At 44.7% G+C, this 20,431-nt stretch overlaps 1 protein-coding gene across 10 annotated transcripts in view; it reads left to right on the top strand.

The window, feature by feature from the left end:
- Sergef (secretion regulating guanine nucleotide exchange factor) overlaps positions 1-20,431 on the top strand; it is a 202,866-nt gene that overhangs the window by 115,777 nt on the left and 66,658 nt on the right. For 4 of the 10 annotated variants that reach the window (XM_063269165.1, XM_006229229.4, XM_006229227.4 and 1 more), the window contains one exon: positions 20,395-20,431. The exons of the other annotated variants lie outside the window; for them this stretch is intronic. In XM_063269165.1, the coding sequence (XP_063125235.1) occupies positions 20,395-20,431 (37 nt within the window). The remainder of the gene's footprint in view (positions 1-20,394) is intronic. 10 annotated transcript variants of the gene reach the window in all.

The following is a 20,431-nucleotide window of genomic DNA, read 5'->3' as shown; positions in this document are numbered from 1 at the left end:
AAGGGTATTCTTTTTCCTCATTTAAAGAAGGAGTGAAGCATTCACATTTTGATCATCCGTCTTGAGTTTCGTTTGTTCTAGGGATCTAGGGTAATTCAAGCATTTGGGCTAATAGCCACTTATCAATGAGTGCATACCATGTATGTCTTTCTGTGATTGGGTTAGCTCACTCAGGATGATATTTTCCAGTTCCAACCATTTGCCTACGAATTTCATAAACTCGTTGTTTTTGATAGCTGAGTAATATTCCATTGTGTAGATGTACCACATTTTCTGTATCCATTCCTCTGTTGAAGGGCATCTGGGTTCTTTCCATTTTCTGGCTATTATGAATAAGGCTGCGATGAACATAGTGGAGCACGTGTCTCTTTTATATGTTGAGGCATCTTTTGGGTATATGCCCAAGAGAGGTATAGCTGGATCCTCAGGCAGTTCAATGTCCAATTTTCTGAGGAACCTCCAGACTGATTTCCAGAATGGTTTTACCAGTCTGCAATCCCACCAACAATGGAGGAGTGTTCCTCTTTCTCCACATCCTCGCCAGCATCTGCTGTCACCTGAGTTTTTGATCTTAGCCAATCGCACTGGTGTGAGGTGAAATCTCAGGGTTGTTTTGATTTGCATTTCCCTTATGACTAAAGATGTTGAACATTTCTTTAGGTGTTTCTCCGCCATTCGGCATTCCTCAGCTGTGAATTCTTTGTTTAGCTCTGAACCCCATTTTTTAATAGGGTTATTTGTTTCCCTGCGGTCTAACTTCTTGAGTTCTTTGTATATTTTGGATATAAGGCCTCTATCTGTTGTAGGATTGGTAAAGATCTTTTCCCAATCTGTTGGTTGCCGTTTTGTCCTAACCACAGTGTCCTTTGCCTTACAGAAGCTTTGCAGTTTTATGAGATCCCATTTGTCGATTCTTGATCTTAGAGCATAAGCCATTGGTGTTTTGTTCAGGAAATTTTTTACAGTGCCCATGTGTTCCAGATGCTTCCCTAGTTTTTCTTCTATTAGTTTGAGTGTGTCTGGTTTGATGTGGAGGTCCTTGATCCACTTGGACTTAAGCTTTGTACAGGGTGATAAGGATGGATCGATCTGCATTCTTCTACATGTTGCCCTCCAGTTGAACCAGCACCATTTGCTGAAAATGCTATCTTTTTTCCATTGGATGGTTTTGGCTCCTTTGTCAAAAATCAAGTGACCATAGGTGTGTGAGTTCATTTCTGGGTCTTCAATTCTATTCCATTGGTCTATCTCTCTGTCTCTGTACCAATACCATGCAGTTTTTATCACTATTGCTCTGTAATACTGCTTGAGTTCAGGGATAGTGATTCCCCCTGAAGTCCTTTTATTGTTGAGGATAGCTTTAGCTATCCTGGGTTTTTTGTTATTCCAGATGAATTTGCAAATTGTTCTGTCTAACTCTTTGAAGAATTGGATTGGTATTTTGATGGGGATTGCATTGAATCTGTAGATTGCTTTTGGTAAAATGGCCATTTTTACCATATTAATCCTGCCAATCCATGAGCATGGGAGATCTTTCCATCTTCTGAGGTCTTCTTCAATTTCTTTCCTCAGTGTCTTGAAGTTCTTATTGTACAGATCTTTTACTTGCTTGGTTAAAGTCACACCGAGGTACTTTATATTATTTGGGTCTATTATGAAGGGTGTCGTTTCCCTAATTTCTTTCTCGGCTTGTTTCTCTTTTGTATAGAGGAAGGCAACTGATTTATTTGAGTTAATTTTATACCCAGCCACTTTGCTGAAGTTGTTTATCAGCTTTAGTAGTTCTCTGGTGGAACTTTTGGGATCACTTAAATATACTATCATGTCATCTGCAAATAGTGATATTTTGACCTCTTCTTTTCCGATCTGTATCCCTTTGATCTCCTTTTGTTGTCTGATTGCTCTGGCTAGAACTTCAAGAACTATATTGAATAAGTAGGGAGAGAGTGGGCAGCCTTGTCTAGTCCCTGATTTTAGTGGGATTGCTTCAAGTTTCTCTCCATTTAGTTTAATGTTAGCAACTGGTTTGCTGTATATGGCTTTTACTATGTTTAGGTATGGGCCTTGAATTCCTATTCTTTCCAGGACTTTTATCATGAAGGGGTGTTGAATTTTGTCAAATGCTTTCTCAGCATCTAATGAAATGATCATGTGGTTCTGTTCTTTCAGTTTGTTTATATAATGGATCACGTTGATGGTTTTCCGTATATTAAACCATCCCTGCATGCCTGGGATGAAGCCTACTTGATCATGGTGGATGATTGTTTTGATGTGCTCTTGAATTCGGTTTGCCAGAATTTTATTGAGTATTTTTGCGTCGATATTCATAAGGGAAATTGGTCTGAAGTTCTCTTTCTTTGTTGTGTCTTTGTGTGGTTTAGGTATAAGAGTAATTGTGGCTTCGTAGAAGGAATTCGGTAGGGCTCCATCTGTTTCAATTTTGTGGAATAGTTTGGATAATATTGGTATGAGGTCTTCTATGAAGGTTTGATAGAATTCTGCACTAAACCCGTCTGGACCTGGGCTCTTTTTGGTTGGGAGACCTTTAATGACTGCTTCTATTTCCTTAGGAGTTATGGGGTTGTTTAACTGGTTTATCTGTTCCTGATTTAACTTCGATACCTGGTATCTGTCTAGGAAATTGTCCATTTCCTGAAGATTTTCAAATTTTGTTGAATATAGGTTTTTATAGTAAGATCTGATGATTTTTTGAATTTCCTCTGAATCTGTAGTTATGTCTCCCTTTTCATTTCTGATTTTGTTAATTTGGACGCACTCTCTGTGTCCTCTCCTTAGTCTGGCTAAGGGTTTATCTATCTTGTTGATTTTCTCAAAGAACCAACTTTTGGTTCTGTTGATTCTTTCTATGGTCCTTTTTGTTTCTACTTGGTTGATTTCAGCTCTGAGTTTGATTATTTCCTGCCTTCTACTCCTCCTGGGTGTATTTGCTTCTTTTTGTTCTAGAGCTTTTAGGTGTGCTGTCAAGCTGCTGACATATGCTCTTTCCTGTTTCTTTCTGCAGGCACTCAGCGCTATGAGTTTTCCTCTTAGCACTGCTTTCATTGTGTCCCATAAGTTTGAGTATGTTGTATCTTCATTTTCATTAAATTCTAAAAAGTTTTTAATTTCTTTCTTTATTTCTTCCTTGACCAGGTTATCATTGAGTAGAGCATTGTTCAATTTCCACGTATATGTGGGCATTCTTCCCTTATTGTTATTGAAGACCAGTTTTAGGCCGTGGTGGTCCGATAGCACGCATGGGATTATTTCTATCTTTCTGTACCTGTTGAGGCCCGTTTTTTGACCAATTATATGGTCAATTTTGGAGAAAGTACCATGAGGAGCTGAGAAGAAGGTATATCCTTTTGCTTTAGGATAGAATGTTCTATAAATATCCGTTAAGTCCATTTGGCTCATGACTTCTCTTAGTCTGTCGACATCACTGTTTAATTTCTGTTTCCATGATCTGTCCATTGATGAGAGTGGGGTGTTGAAATCTCCCACTATTATTGTGTGAGGTGCAATGTGTGTTTTGAGCTTTAGTAAGGTTTCTTTTACGTATGTAGGTGCCCTTGTATTTGGGGCATAGATATTTAGGATTGAGAGTTCATCTTGGTTGATTTTTCCTTTGATGAATATGAAGTGTCCTTCCTTATCTTTTTTGATGACTTTTAGTTGGAAATTGATTTTATTTGATATTAGAATGGCTACTCCAGCTTGCTTCTTCTGACCATTTGCTTGGAAAGTTGTTTTCCAGCCTTTCACTCTGAGGTAGTGTCTGTCTTTGTCTCTGAGGTGTGTTTCCTGTAGGCAGCAGAATGCAGGGTCCTCGTTGCGTATCCAGTTTGTTAATCTATGTCTTTTTATTGGGGAGTTGAGGCCATTGATATTGAGAGATATTAGGGAATAGTGATTATTGCTTCCCGTTATATTCATATTTGGATGTGAGGTTATGTTTGTGTGCTTTCATTCTCTTTGTTTTGTTGCCAAGACGATTAGTTTCTTGCTTCTTCTAGGGTATAGCTTGCCTCCTTATGTTGGGCTTTACCATTTATTATCCTTTGTAGTGCTGGATTTGTAGAAAGATATTGTGTAAATTTGGTTTTGTCATGGAATATCTTGGTTTCTCCATCAATGTTAATTGAGAGTTTTGCTGGATACAGTAATCTGGGCTGGCATTTGTGTTCTCTTAGGGTCTGTATGACATCAGTCCAGGATCTTCTGGCCTTCATAGTTTCTGGCGAGAAGTCTGGTGTGATTCTGATAGGTCTCCCTTTATATGTTACTTGACCTTTTTCCCTTACTGCTTTTAATATTCTTTCTTTATTTTGTGCGTTTGGTGTTTTGACAATTATGTGACGGGAGGTGTTTCTTTTCTGGTCCAATCTATTTGGAGTTCTGTAGGCTTCTTGTATGTCTATGGGTATCTCTTTTTTTAGGTTAGGGAAGTTTTCTTCTATGATTTTGTTGAAGATATTTACTGGTCCTTTGAGCTGGGAGTCTTCACTCTCTTCTATACCTATTATCCTTAGGTTTGATCTTCTCATTGAGTCCTGGATTTCCTGTATGTTTTGGACCAGTAGCTTTTTCCGCTTTACATTATCTTTGACAGTTGAGTCAATGATTTCTATGGAATCTTCTGCTCCTGAGATTCTCTCTTCCATCTCTTGTATTCTGTTGGTGAAGCTTGTATCTACAGCTCCTTGTCTCTTCTTTTGGTTTTCTATATCCAGGGTTGTTTCCATGTGTTCTTTCTTGATTGCTTCTATTTCCATTTTTAATTCCTTCAACTGTTTGATTGTGTTTTCCTGGAATTCTTTCAGGGATTTTTGCGATTCCTCTCTGTAGGCTTTTACTTGTTTATTAATGTTTTCCTGTGCTTCCCTAAGTGTGTTCAGGTCTTTCTTGAAGTCCTCCAGCATCATGATCAAATATGATTTTGAAACTAGATCTTGCTTTTCTGGTGTGTTTGGATATTCCATGTTTGTTTTGGTGGGAGAATTGGGCTCCGATGATGCCATGTAGTCTTGGTTTCTGTTGCTTGGGTTCCTGCGCTTGCCTCTCGCCATCAGATTATCTCTAGTGTTACTTTGTTCTGCTATTTCTGACAGTGGCTAGACTGTCCTATAAGCCTGTGTGTCAGGAGTGCTGTAGACCTGTTTTCCTCTCTTTCAGTCAGTTATGGGGACAGAGTGTTCTGCTTTCGGGCGTGTAGTTTTTCCTCTCTACAGGTCTTCAGCTGTTCCTGTGGGCCTGTGTCTTGAGTTCACCAGGCAGCTTTCTTGCAGCAGAAAATTTGGTCTTACCTGTGGTCCCGAGGCTCAAGTTCGCTCGTGGGGTGCTGCCCAGGGGCTCTCTGCAGCGGCAGCAACCAGGAAGACCTGTTCCGCCCCTTCCGGGAGCTTCAGTGCCCCAGGGTTCCAGATGGTCTTTGGCTTTTTCCTCTGGCGTCCGAGATGTGTGTGCAGGGAGCAGTCTCTTCTGGTTTCCCAGGCTTGTCTGCCTCTCTGAAGGTTTAGCTCTCCCTCCCACGGGATTTGGGTGCAGAGAACTGTTTATCCGGTCTGTTTCCTTCAGGGTCCGGCGGTGTCTCTCTGCTTGTAGTTCTTGATAGACTGGACGAGGGTGGTAGTGTGCGCTGACAGCTTTAGATTAGAACTGTGGGAGCAAACAACACATCCAAAAATATTTCACCTCTCTTGCAGAGAACATGGGTTCTGTTCCCAGTACCTACATGGGGGCTCATCGAAGTCTGTAAATCCAATTCCAGGGAATCCAACCCTTTTTCTGGTTTCCCTGGGCACTATATATCCATGAAGAGCACATACATGCTACATGCACTTACACACGTATATAAAATAAACTTAAAACTTTAAGATACATATTTGACCTCTGGCTGGGGATGTAGCTCAGTTGATAAGTACTCCATAGCATGCCAGAAGCCATGGGTTTGGTCCCCAGCACTACATAATCCAGTGTGGCGGCCTGTGTCTGCAATCCCAGAGCTTAGGAGGTGAAATCGGGAGGATAAAAAGTGTTAAAAGAAAAACAATGTTGAATTATCGTGGATGTGCAGTACACCCTGGCCTATAGTAAGAGGAACCTGAGGAGAGAAGTGTATGTAGCACGGCCTTTGGAAGTCGTGGCTTGCCCAGTGTGTTTTAGGGTTTCCATTTTTGGTTTTGATAGATTGTTTACCTCCTATACAGGAGCTCAGTGGGGCCCTTAGTCTTCTCAGAGCGGAGGAAAGGAAGCACACTGTAGAGTGATTTGTCTTGTGAGGTGGGTTTTCCTACCCTCCAGAGTTGGGCTAAGTGTAGGGGAGGAAGCAGAAAAGTTCAAAAGGAAGTCGTTGGGACCAGGCAGTCCTTCGCCCAAGCTCTGTCCTTTCTTTTGTCAGAACACCTCAGGTTTGCTGTTACTGGAGTCCCACAGCACCTACTTTCTCTGTTGCCATCCTTTATTCAGCTGCTAAGGCCTGTGTGTGTTACTTTCTCAGTACACTGGCCCCTTCTTGTTACTGAGCAGTAATCCAGTATGGCTGAACTACAATCTATAGGTTTGTCTATTGTATCAGTGTTCTCAAGCTGCCACTTACAATGGTAGGTACTTATCAGTTAATAGTTGTGGAAGTCAGAAGGCTGAGTGAATTAGTCTTATTTTCAAATTATGACTTCACAAGACTAAAATCGAGGTGTCGGGTGGGCCAGAAGTTGTGTAGAAGCTCTGGGGAAGGCTGTGCTCCTTTGTTCCCCCCAGCTCAGCCACCAGCTTGAGTCCTACCAGACTACAGGAGTGAGATCACACTCTCTGCTGTCAGCCTGTGGTCATTCACAGCCTGTCCTTTCAACATTGACCCCTGATGCTGGGCAGTGGAGTTATAAAAAAAAAAACAAACACAAAGATATAAGGCTAAATACGTTTATGATTTTTTGCGTTGGTCCACACTGAGAAAAACAAGTATCACATGTTTTCTGTCGCAGTTGGAATCTAGATTTAAAAAGAAAGTCAAAAGAGTAGAAGGGTTAGTTGGGAAGAGGAAGGAGATTGACAGGTGGCGGGGACGGAGATCAGACGGTATGTACATGTCACATGTGCATGCATGAGTGGTAATGTCAAGGTTTTGTACAACTACTGGGCACTGGTTTAAATTACAAAATACTAGCTTGTGACGATTTCTTTTGTTTTTTTTTTTTTTCCGGAGCTGGGGACTGAACCCAGGGCCTTGTGCTTGCTACCACTGAGCTAAATCCCCAACCCGTGATGATTTCTTTTGCTCATGACCTTGTGGCTGGAGGTTAGGGGCAATCGCATTGAAGGAGAAGGAGAAGGGGAAATGAGCCTTATCCCAAGGGGAGAGGAAAGGTGTTCTGTAGAGGAACCTGTAGAATAGAAGGTGTCTGTGCAGACGTCATGGAGGATGCAGTCTGCCATACTTTCTATTCAGGAATTCGCTGTGACACAGATGTGTCATCAGTCAGGAAGAAGGCATTCTGCGTGTCATTGATGTGTAGCCAAGAATAGAACCCAACAGTCTACAACTTTGTTTTGAACTGGGAAAGTTGAAAAGTCACCTTACTCGACCAGGAAGGGGCCTGTGAGGATCACTTGGCCAGGAGCTATCCTGCAGGCAGCGGTGGGTCTGGGGGGTGACATATTTGTCTGCTGACTTGCGGGCTGTGCCCAGATAGAACTCAGTCAGGCTGGGTCACTTCACTTTTAATCTCGGAAAGAATGTAACTTTAGGGTCTGGCCTTAGCAATGGATTCTATTTTATTTTAATTAAAAAGACAAAGTGCTGGCTGGGATACAAGATAGCAGGTCTAGAACTTGCCTAACACGAAAGAGACCCTGGGTTCTTACCTGCACTACACCAACCAGGCCTGGGGGTACATGCCCAGCACTTAGAAGGTCGGACAGGAGGACAAGGAGTTCAAGGTCATAAGGTCATCCTTAGTGACATGGTAAGTTTAAGGGCAGCCTGAGATACAGAAGACCATGTTGGGTCAGGGTGGGGTGGGGAGGGGAGGAGTCAAAGTATTGCTTTCTCACCGAGGATCCTGAGGGTACTACATGTCACAGACCCTCTTGGGTAGGGTCACATTCAGGTGTCTTGCTCCTGACTGCCAGTGACCCAACTGAGCTCAGCTTAAGCATCTGCAGCAAAAGCGAAGACTCTTTAGCCTTGTGCACAAATGGTCCATCCTGCAGCTGTTACCTGTGTGCACAAATGGTCCAACCTGTGGTCCTCATAGAGGGAATTGAGATAGGAAGGAAATGTGCTGCCAGCTCCCAGACCCTACCAGCCCACTTTCTAAGTGTCTCCACCCTGTGAGGCCGTCCAGGGGCTTTTCCTCAGGTCTTGTGAGATCTTCCCGCCATGTCTATCTTAGCCACTGAATCTGAGGGGGTCACTTGGATCCACCCACTATTTATAGAAACCATAAAGAGTGAGGCAGCCTCAGAGGTAAACTCAGTGTGTCCTGTTAGCATCTGGGGTGAGTGGTATACAGATGGCAGACATCTGATTAGGACCTACTGTGTGCTGGGCACTGTGCAAAGCTCCGTAGATAGAGATGAGCAAGGCCCTGCTGTTATTTGTACAAAATGGTATAGACATGTGAGAACCACTTGGTGCCGAGTGGAATAGTACCGTCTCAGCAGCAAGGCCCAGCGGCGGGAACAGTCACTTCTAAGGTGGTGTGGCCACTTCTTAGCTATGTGCTTTTAGTCAAGGTGTTCACCCTGTTTCTCAATTAATCTGTAAAGCAAAGCTATAACAAGTTAATCTAGACCAAGTACCTAAGAACAGAGCCTAGTTAACTAAAGTCAGTGCCCTCTTCCCGTGTATGCCCCCTCTCTCCCCTGCCCAGGATTATAGCAAGATGAGGACCCAGCCCGAATTGGTACACAGGGGCAGGGTGGTGGGATGCTGTTCATGAAATTAGCACACAAGTGTTTGTGGATGATTCTGCTGAACAGAGAGGCTGGAGCGCTGTGTCCAACACTCAAGAGCCTAAGTAGGAATTTGGGCTTGAGCAGTGGAACACAAAATAACCCATGTGGACTTTCAAAAGAACATTTTTGGTAGAGGAGGGAGAGGTCGGGTGAAGCAGAGGACCCAGGAAGCTGTGGCAGAATTCCAGTTGGGAGCTAAGGCCAAATCCACGGTCACCACCTCTCTGAGTACGTGCAGGCTGAGGGAAAGATTCAGTTCTGCATCTGGCCCACACTGACCTGTAGGATTGTTGTCGGTAGAATGTTGGGTTGAGCCCTAATTTGTCCCGTGTAGCCATAAATCTTGATATCCTGATATCATGTTCAACCTTCTGACCTCAGATCCATCCAGACAGCTACACACACGGCATTGAGTAGGAGTTGGATGGACACCCGTGGGCCTCTCCCCAGAGGCCTGTAGAATAGGGAGTTGCCTCATGGGATGGACAAGCCGCTGAAGAGAGGCCCAGTATTTAAAGTCGCAGCGATGATAACTGCATTGTTATGGATTGCGTAGAAAGGCGGGCCATCCAGGAAGCTGAGATGTCTATGACGTGCTTCCGCTGGGCCGGAGTCTCTGGCGAACGTGATCTCATTTAATCTTTGCAGTCTGGTCAGGTAAATGTCACTATGCCCTTTTTATAGGGAAGAGGCTCAGAAATTTACAGGTCCCATATTAGGGTCAGCCTGTGGGCCACACTATGTGTCCCTGAGCCTCAGTGTACAAAGTAAACATCATAATGAGACAAACCCAAAGGACGATTTCTGCCTCAGAGATGTTCTACAGATGACAAAGAGAAGGTGGCATGCGGAGGGGAAGAGGGAAGTGTTCCTTGGGCGGGGCCTTGGTGTTGCTATGAGCCGACCAGCAATCCCCACTCAGCCCTCGTGTTCCCTTACTGACCTAAAGCGTTTCACAGAACATGGTCACCAGACAGACCACTTTGTAACCGTTGCTAAGTGAGGTAAAAGATGAGACCTTCTATAATTTTGTTTGAACACAAATGAAACATGGCCATTCTCCCTGGTGGTTGGTGTGACCCATTTTCAAGTAAGATATATAGAAATAAATAAATATGCAAAAGTAAATTGGGGGCCTGGATAAGCAAAAAGCCAGCTTTTCCATGTGTTTTAAGTCATCACCAGATTCTTCGCACCCTAATGCAGTAGGAACGCTATGTGAATTTTGCTCATATAGTTCGCCACATGCCTACTCATGTGTTTCCTTTAAGTCCTGTTTGTTTTGTGTATGGGTGTGACCCTGGAGCTTGCTGTGAACAGGCTAGCTGGTCGTTCAGTGAACCCCGGGACTCTTACATGTCTGGCTCCTTTCCCCTCAGTGCTGGGTACAGCTGCCTACCAGTCTGCCCGCCCTTAACATACGTGCCGAGACACATACGTGCTGAAGCCCAGAATCTCGTGCTTGCAGCAGTCATCCTACCCACTGAGCCAGCTGCTTGGTCACGTCGGTGTCTCTCTCGGTCAGTGTTCCTACGCCTCTGTGGACGGCCTTCATGGTTCCCCAGTTGTCTCAGTAATATCGTTGCCGGCTGCCTTTCTCTGTCATCCAGGTCACAATCCTTGGTCGTGTTTGTATTTGGTTTCTTGGCCTTCTTTAATCCAGGACAGCTTTACCTTGTCTTCCATGGCTGTGGTGTTTTAGGCACACAAGGCAGTTCCGTAACCACGTATTATGTCCCTCAATTGCTTTTACTCGATTTTTCCTCCTAATTAGATTTCACCTCTGCCCTCTTGGCAGTGGTACTAAATAAACGATGTCGTGCCTGCCTTTAATACATCCTCAGAGGGGAATCTGATTTGAGTTTACCCATTATTAGTGTGGTTCACTCATGTCCTCAAGTGAGGTGCTGTCCACCCCCTTTTCTGGGGGAGCCACCATCTTTCCCCTGCGACTGAACAGTGATCTGTGAGGAGATGGCCGGGGCTGTGTAAGTCGGCCAACTCTTCCTGGACTTTTGCTCTCCAGTTTTAAGGTGAATTGACAATTCATCCCTGCGTTCTCTGATATTGTAATGGTTGTAAAACTTTTCTAAATCAATTGTTCCTTTTATGTTTATTATTTATGACCCCCTTGTATGAGGAATAGAGTTCCCTGCTTCCGTATTTATTACCCAGTATGTATTCACGGACTTTTGTTTCACTCAGTGTATTTAAGTGAATGTTGTCTTTATTCCTCTTAATGTCCAAATTCTCCCTGGCCCCGGCTGGTAGGACCCCCTGTAAGGTGGCTCCTGTGTAGTCTTGACATCCCCATCCCTCTGACTTTATAAGACCCCTGTGTCACCTCACTTCTTGGCACAACGATTGTTCTCTCCAGTTGTTCTTTCCTTGTCCTGACCCTGGAGTCTGCCATTTCCTCAGGGAGTCTGATTTCTCTTAGTGAAAAAGCATTTAGGATCTGAGATCTGTGGGCTAAGGGAACTCATCGATGCTGGAGGGGCAGGGCTCACCAATTCTAGGCACTGCCCTCTTGGCAGTGATACTAAATAAATGATGTTGTGCCTGCCTTTACTACATCCTCAGAGGGGACTCTGATTGGATTGGCTTAAGCAGCCTATATGTGTAGGAACTGTAATTTCCCATCATGCCTTGACCTTTGGTCTGGTGTGCAGGGCTACTCTTTGCTTCCCTAGTTCCATGTTCGCGTTTCCTCCATCGACAGTGGAACTCTGGTTTCCAGCAACATTGATATATTTTCCATCTGCACACTCCAACAGTGTGTGCGAAATACCTTTAGAACCCACATATGTACCCTGTGGAAGCAAAGGACCTACTATATAGTTTAAGATGTTTTTTTGTAGTTCTTTTAAAAATTTTTTTCCTGGGTTTTTGTTGTTGTTGTTTATTTGTTTGTTATTTTTAGTTTTTCAAGAACAAAGGCAATTACTGTCATTTGGGATTACTTTAGATTATAATTCCAGAAAACAGATGCACACAGTCTTGAAAATCTTGTTTTTAACCAGAGCATACTGAGTCAGAGTCCTGTGTCTAAAGGCTGCGAGGATTAGCTGCCCCCTGTACCTCTAAACAGTTATATATGTATTTGAAGTAAGATTTGCCTATTTTTATGTTTATATTTTATATTTAGTTTATATAAATTTATGGTTTTCTATGTTTGGCTTCTTTTAATATTATTTTTGATATTCTATGAGTATCAGAAGTTTCCCCCTGCTCTATGAAGTATGTGAGTAAGTTTTCTGTTGCTGTGGTAAAATACCATGACATGACAACTTATAGAAGAATAGTCTATTTATGTAAACAGTTCCAGAGGGTTGAGAGTCATGGGGCTGGAGAGATGGCTCTTCCAGAGGTCCAGGTTCAATTCCCAGTACCCACATAACAGCTCACGTCTATCTGTAATCCAATTCCAGTGACTCCAACTTTCTCACACAAATGCATACATACACACAGGCAAAACACCAATCCATAGAGAAAAAAGTGTTAGTCATAGCAGAGAGATATGGCAGCAAGTGGCAGGCATGGCGGCAGGAAGAAGCATGAACAGGCTTACGTCTCGAACTGCAAGCAGGAACCAGAGAGAAGGAACAGTCTTCTAGCTCTCAAAGCCTGCCTCTAATGGTGTATTTTCTACAAGGCCACACCTCTGAAACCTTCCGAACAGCTCTATCAATGTGGGATGCATAGGGTGTCCCACTGAAGCTAGAACTACCTGCTTTCTCGTGAGTACTGGGCGCTGAACGCTGAGCTTGCTGCGTACAAGGCAAGTACCATACCCCTGAGCCTCACACCGAACCACTAACTTCCTGCACGAACCACGTTTTTTCTTTGTTACACCGATGTCAAATCTTTCTTTAAAATTTGTAACTTTGATGCATGGGAATCCGGGCCTTGTGCTCTGTTACATAGCCCTGGTTTCATTCTTCTACGTAACGCACTGTGAACACTCTCACACATGCTTTTTGATGAAAACAAGCACATGTCCATTTGGGGCACTTGGATGATCTGGTAAGTGTATGTTATGTGTACGTACACAGGTTTTCAGCATTGGAGGATATCGTCAGACAGGTTTCCAGAGCAGCCATGGGCTTTCACCCCTGATGACAGTGTGAGACTTCAACTCAGTCACATCTTTACCAGCACTTGGTCTTGTTAGTCTTTTAAATTGTTTTGTTGTTTTTTGTTGTTTTAGTAGTAGCAGTGTAGTAGTAGTAGTAGTAGTAGTAGTAGTAGTAGTAGTAGTAGTAGTAGTAGTAGTAGTAGTTGTTGTTGTTGTTTGAGACAGGGTTTCTCTGTGTTTAACAGTACTGGTTGTCCTGGACTCGATTTGTAGACTGGGGGCCTCGAACTCACAGATGTCTGCCTGCCTCTGCCTCCTGAGTACTGGGGTCAAAGATGTATGTTACTATGCCCGGCAGTCGTTCTCACTCTCATCTGTTGTGGAGAACTAGAGCAAGGGTTAAACTTTCTTGAAAAGCCTGCTGTACAGCAATGGTGCTCAACCTGTGAGTTGTGACCCCTTCGAGGGTCGAATGTCCTTTCCTCGAGGGTCGCCGAAGAGCATTACAAAACAGTTATTTTCATTCTGATTCATAACAGTAGCAAAGTCACAGTTACGAAGTAGCAATGGAATAATTTTAGGGTGGGGGCCACCATGACATGAGGAACTGTGTTAAAGGTCACGGCATTGGGAAGGTTGGGGACCGCGGCTCTGCAGCGCTTGCCTGTCCCAAATCTGTTCGTTGCTTTGAGTTTAACCAAGCAGACTGCCCTCTGCACACAGTGCCATGCTGTCCCAAGGGTACGATGACACACCTTTACTTGGTCTAGATGTATTGTTATATTAGGCTCCTCCAATCTGCAAGGATCAGAGATACTCATATCTAAGGATTGTGGTGGACTTGGGTATAGAGGGGAGAGCAGGTGAGGTGAATGTCTTACAAGAGAGCAACAGAAAAGTCATTCGGGATCAAAGGCAGCTCAGAGGCTCAGCCATTGGCCCTCAGACATAATGTTTACACTGTGGTGCTTCAGAGGTAATGTATGTCTCGGGAGCGTACCTTTAGAAGGAAGAGAATGGAATGAAGGGTAAGGTTGTTTTTTTCTATAGAAGGCAATGTGCTTGTGTGGAGTGGTCAGGAAGTGTTTAGGATGTGTGAGGTGCGTCTGTCTACCATTTTCAGAGAGGCAAAGGGGGTTTGCCTGCTAGCACGTGGCCAGGGAGCTAGAATGCCAGGTTTCAAATCAGCTTTTCTCATTCCTGCCCTGAAGACCACTTTTCTGCCACTCCCACACTGAGTCCAGAGAGCATTGGAGGTTCAAGGAGATTTGACAAAAGCAAATTATAGCTGAGGTGGGAAGGGAGAGGAGCCGGGCCTCCCAGGAACTGAGATGGTCCACCGGACAGTGTGTTTTGGGCTAGGTCTCGGTGTGTGTCCCTTGGGTCGGAGTGTGGTACAGACACAGGGAACGGACTTGTCTTATTGAGCTAGGGCCACAGGAAAGGGGAGACCAAGTGTGGGGACAAGATGGAAGTCTTTATTACCATGACAATGTAGGACTTAAAAAGGGAGAAGGAAGAAGCAATAGTCACGTGGGGGGTCTTAAAAGAGCCTGGGCTGGGGTGGAGAGGACTGAACAGCACCCCGGCCACTTTGAGACTCCCCGAGCAGCACAGTGAGTGGACTCGGAGTCTGACTAGATGCAAGGCAGAGCCTCACCGTCCCAGGAAAGTGTCTTGAGACAATCAGCTCTCCTGTGCATGACCCTGGCTGTCCTGTTGGCCACCCTTACAAAGCCCTGATGCTGTCCTTTGGTGAACTGGTTCCTCAAGTAGTCAACGATGGGTGGGCATGTATTGTTCTGCCATGGCAGCCAAGTCTGGAGGAGTGGCCTGTTGGGGGAGGAGCTTCAGCGCTGCTCACCAAACAGGACAGCTAGTGCTCGGTGTGGGTAAGTGGGAGCTTACACAGGGAGCCTTGCTGTGAGGACACATGCTCTGAACCTTACCCTGTTAGCTAGACGCTTATGACTGAAGTCCGTGCGTGTGCTGGAGTAAAACTTGGCAGTATTGCCTTGGACGTTAATGCTCCACCCTGGAGAATTACTAACCCTAGTCCCTAAGCTACAAAAGGCACAGTGGGCTTCTTCAAAACTTGAGATGTCATCTCTCAGTCCCTATGAATGTTCCAGTTCAGCTACATTTGGGCTCCCGGAGAGGACCGTGCAAATGTGTTGAACCCGCAGGAGGAGGAGCCATCGAGAGTCACATCTGAGATGCCTCAGTGAGTCTAAGAGAGGTCTTCAAAGGAGGAGTAGCTGCCACTCTCTTCAGCCAGATAGAGCTGGGGGTGGGGAGGACGAGGTGGAGGGATGAAGTCCTGAGCCTGCAGCTGGCCAGGGCTCCCTTTCACCTTCCTGTGCTCACTTTGAACCTGCTGCTGGTAGTGCCCACCCGCTTGTGTGTTGGCAGGTTCAGTCCCAGGGTCTTGAACCTTGAGAGGCAAGTGCTTTATCTGTAAGCCATATCTCCAGCCCCTAGTTTACATTTCTTTAGGGATGCTACCCTAAAGACTGTGCCCATACATGCTTGGGACTGTTTTGTGCTGACGGCCCCCCCCTGCTCCTGTTATCTTGGTATTGACCCTCACTCCATGTCCTGCACTTGGGTTATGGACAGAGACACTAGGCAGACAGGCAGTTGGATGATGGAGGGACTGAGGTAGGAAACACAGAGTGCCCAGGTGGAGCAGCAGGCTGGGGTTGGAGGTTGATGTTTAAACAGTTCTCTGTGGCTTACCTAGGAAATTCTAGTCAAGGAGAATAGAGCCTGAAATTACATGGCGTCCTTAGAGAAAATACACATCATGATTGGAAAAGAGAATACATTATTTGCGGTTGAGAGTTTTGGGGAGGCCTTCTTAAGTCGTGCTTTGTAATTTAGACCTCACCCTCCCAATGGAGTGGAGGGGAGCTGAGGAGGGTTTGCAGCAGGAGTCAGATTTGCGTATAAGAAAGGAGGGCCATTTCATCTGTCCTACAGCACTTCTGTAAGGCAGACAAGACACACTGTCATCTTTTAGTATCTGAGAACATTCAGGTCCTGGAGGTTAGAAGTCTTGCCGAAGTTCTCAGGCACCAGAAAGTAGAGGGCCCAGTAGTGACCCGGCTTCCTGGCTTGGGATCTTTCTCCTGACACATAGCCATTTTTAACAGTCTTCTACAAAACTGCCTGCCGCTGGACAGTGAGGAGGAGCTGGCAGGAGTTAGGAAGCAAATGGCCATTGATACGATATCACTGACGGAGTGCAGTGCTGGGAGCTGTGGCGTGTGGTGGTCGGGGTCCCCACCTAAGCCAGAGCACAGAGAGGGAGAAGCCATGCCACAGGACGCACCATGTTCCCAGCTCAGCACTGGCATGACAAAGCCTGTCCTTCCCTGTCTTACCCATGAACACAGAGCCGCAGCGACAGTGGGGAGGGAGCATCTGTCAGTGGCTGGCCGCAAGCCTGATCCCTAATGCTGGTCGGCTCCAAGCCCCCGATCAAAGTCCTTTGCCTCTCTGTGTGTTTCTTAAGTCAAAGAGGTTTGTTTGTTTGTTTGTTTGCGGCAACATGAAGCAGAGGTAAAGGACAGTGGCTTGTAAATCAGACAAACCCGATTTCCCTTCTGCTGTCGCCGCCTTCTGTGGAAGCCACTGAATATGTATGAGTCTGGAGCTCCTCATCTCCAAAATGAGCAAAGCTAAACATACCTGGAGAGATGTCTGCGACGATTAAAATGTGCCAGTGTTTCAGAAGCGCCTTGGAGCACAGCCTGGCATGCACGAGTCCTCGGGTTATGGTGGTTTTAATTATTGTTCTTATCACTGTCACCACACCACTACTGCTGTCACCATGGTGAAACAATGTTCTGGAAATAAAGACTGGTGGGAACAAAAATGCCTACTCGAGTTGCTACCAGGATGTGTGTGATTGCCCTGATAATTTATTTCTGTTACCTTTGGAGCCCCTCCCCCAATTCTAAACATATAAATTTATAGTCAGTGGCTTTTTTTTTTCCTATGTGGAGAGAACTGCATTATAATTTTTTCTTATTTTTAATGGATCTCCCCCCATTACAAGAATTAGTGTGTAAAACAGAGAGAGAGAGAGAGAGAGAGAGAGAGAGAGAGAGAGAGAGAGAGAACAGACAGGCGCTGTCAGCATTCTGTTGTTTCTCCTTTCAGTCATTTTTATTCATGTTTTATTACAGAGTGGATAATGTATTATGGATACAACTTTTATGTGATTTTTTTTTCAGTTCAGATGATATTTGGGATATTTTCTTAGTGTAAGCATCATTTTCCTAGGCTGCTTAATAGTCCATCAAATAGCTCTACCATCATTTGCATACATATTTGCTTACTGCTAGACATCCATGTTGTTTCCCTGTTCATCAGTCTAAGCCGCTCCCTGTGACAAACAGACTTGGGAGCCAGCCTCAGTACAGCCAGGAAGTTCATGGTGAACTCCCATCATGCCTCTCTGGTCCGCAGGGAGTAACCATAGGACAGTGACAAACCTCCTCAAGCTCAGAGACAGTCTAGAGCAACTTACCAAGAGGGCTTCTTGTCCACACTCACCCGGAGTCCATGCATAGACCCCTCTCCCAGGTGGACTGTGGCCCAGGGAATCCCATCTTTGTGCAGGGCAAGGCTTAGGAGCCCAGGCTGCCCTTCTCACCTCCAGCCTGCCTTGCTGAAATGCTTTGAGCCCTTCCTGCCATTAGAACTTTCATTTCCACCAGGGCATAAGACAGGAACTTGTCAGGGTATGAGGGCCACAGTGGCACTAGTCTTTTTAAATGTGTTAGATTTAAAGGTTCTTTATGTGTATAGGTTCTTTGCCTATAGGTATATGTGTGCCCAGTGCCCATGGAAGCCGAAAGGAAGGACAATCAGTCCCTAGAACTGGAACCACAGATAACTATGAGCCACCATGTGGTGCTGGGAAGTGAACCCAGGTCTTCTGGAAGAGTAACCAGTGCTCTTAACCACTGAGACATTTCTCTAATCTCTCCAGTATTTTTTTTTAAATAAATATCTGTTTTATATACATACACACGTGTGTGTGTGTGTGTGTGTGTGTGTGTATGATGTGTGTGTGTGATGTGATGTGTGTGTATGTGTGTGTGTGTGTGATGTACAACATGAAGTTTTTTTTTTCTTTTTTTCGGAGCTGGGGACCGAACCCAGGGCCTTGCACTTGCTAGGCAAGCGCTCTACCATTGAGCTAAATCCCCAACCCTCAACATGAAGTTTTAAAGTAAGTACACTTTGTAGAATGGCCAGGTCAAGCTAATTTATGTATCATCTCACATCTGTCATTTTTGTGTTAAAAAAGCTTAAAATATACTCTGCAATTTTCCTTTTTTTCATTTGTGTGCATGTGTGTGTAAATTCATGTTTGCATGTATGTGAGCACACATATATGTGTGCACATGTGAAGCCCTGAGGTTAATGTTAACAGTTTTCCCCCATTGTTCTTGCACCGTATTCACTGAGGCAGAGTCTCTCAATCCAGCTTGTTTTGGGGATCTGTTGTCTCCATCTGCTGAGACTGGAATCCCAGGTGGGCTACCGTGTTCACCCTGGGTTAGCATGGGTTCTGGGGATCTGAACTCCAGTTCGTGCATGCACAGCATGCCTCTTAACTTCTGCTACTCAGAGGTTCTTATGAATACCACACACTGTTAGTAATCAGTCATGTGGGCCATAACATGGATGAACCCAAGGAGCATTCTGTTAGATAAGCCAGGTACAGACAGGCTAGATGATCTTGCTCTCGTGGAATCATTCCCATACTCGTGAAAGTTCTCACATTGACTTGCCCTGGAACCCAGGACAAATCATTTCCTCTTTCCGTGTCTCCTCCCTCTCTCCTGGTAACGTAGCCAACACCCATGGCCCTTCCATATCAACGTCCAGAATAGCTACTCCTTTTCTCCGGCTTGGGATTAAAATGAGTGCCCTAACGCTGGTCACACATGCTTCTCCAGAGCCTAGAAAGCTTCTTCCTCTGCATTCAGGGAGCCACCTCTGCCTTTCCATCCCTCCACTTCCTCCTGACAGCTGGTAGAGACTGAAGGGGTAGACGAGCTCACCAGTGTTGGAAATTCTGGGTTCAAACCCTGACGACCCACTGCCCTCTCACTCTGAGACTTTCTTCCTTCATGCACTTGGCATTTTGATTCATTTGTCTGTGAGATGTTAACTGAGCCCCAGGCTCTGTACATTTCACCAGTGCAATACAGAGGTGAGGCTCACTGTGTGCGTCTAGCAGAGACCAGAAGAAATACTGAAAGGCAAGGTGCCTGCTGCAATGTGGTGCCTGTGGTGCCGGATAAACAGAATGATTCTGACCAGGCAGAATGACATCAGTGCCCAAGCCAGCCTAAAGGAGTTTAGCCAAGGAGTTCAGTGGGTGCTCTGAGGTAAAAAAAAAAAAAAGAGCCTTTTATGTAGGCGGTAAGGAGAGGCCACTCTGGGTGGACAGACAAGCATGTACTTACTTGAGCACACAGTGCATTTCGAGGCCACGGGCGTCTGGGCTGGAAGGAGGAAGGGACAGATCAGGAACATCCCTTCCCCTGACTCCTTGGCTCCTTTTATCACTGAATGTGGTGGTCATTTTAGTCCAGTATTTGAAAGCTGTTATCTTTATTACTATATCTTTCGGTTCTCTTAAAATAATGTGTACATTATAGAGAATTTTAAAATGTTTTGAGTGTGGCAGCATACTCCTGAAATCTTATCATTCGGGAGTTAGAGACAGGGAAGTGGGAGTTTAAGGCCAGTTATAGCTCCACGAGACTCTGTCTATGGTTTTTGTATGTGTGGGGTGCTAGAGAGATGGTTTGATGATTAAGAACCCTGACAGAGGACCCAGGCTCAATTCCACCACCCACACAGTAGCTCCAGACTGTCTGAAACTCATCCCTGGGAGATCAGCGCCCTCTTCTGTCCTCTGTGGGTACTGCATGCACAGGGTGCATAGCTTCACATGCAGATAAAAAAATCCTACACAAAATACAGTGCAAAAAAATTTTTTTAAAAAGAAAACGAATTTAAAAATTAAAGTAAAAAAAGAAGAAAGTTCAAAAAATAAAAAGTAAAAAGAAGAGATCACTGGCAGTCTAACTGGCTAAAGACAGCTTTAACATCTTGGTGCATTTCCATGCAATGTTTTCTCACACTGACTTTTTATGTAGCTGTGAATGTTACAATTATAATTTTAACCTTTGTGTACGATGCTCCTTTCTACATCTTTCTAAAGGTTGCCAAAAAATGGATGTGCATGTCATTATAAAATGACGGTGACCACTAGCTGAGACATGTATACATTTTTTCTAATGCATATATTTTCTTTACTTTTACAGGTTTCTTGTGGCTCAGAGCACAATTTGGCGGTAATTA

The sequence above is a fragment of the Rattus norvegicus genome, chromosome 1 (assembly GCF_036323735.1).
Source record: "Rattus norvegicus strain BN/NHsdMcwi chromosome 1, GRCr8, whole genome shotgun sequence".
In the NCBI taxonomy this organism is placed as follows: domain Eukaryota; kingdom Metazoa; phylum Chordata; class Mammalia; order Rodentia; family Muridae; genus Rattus; species Rattus norvegicus.
This window is presented reverse-complemented; position numbering and strand designations above follow the sequence as displayed.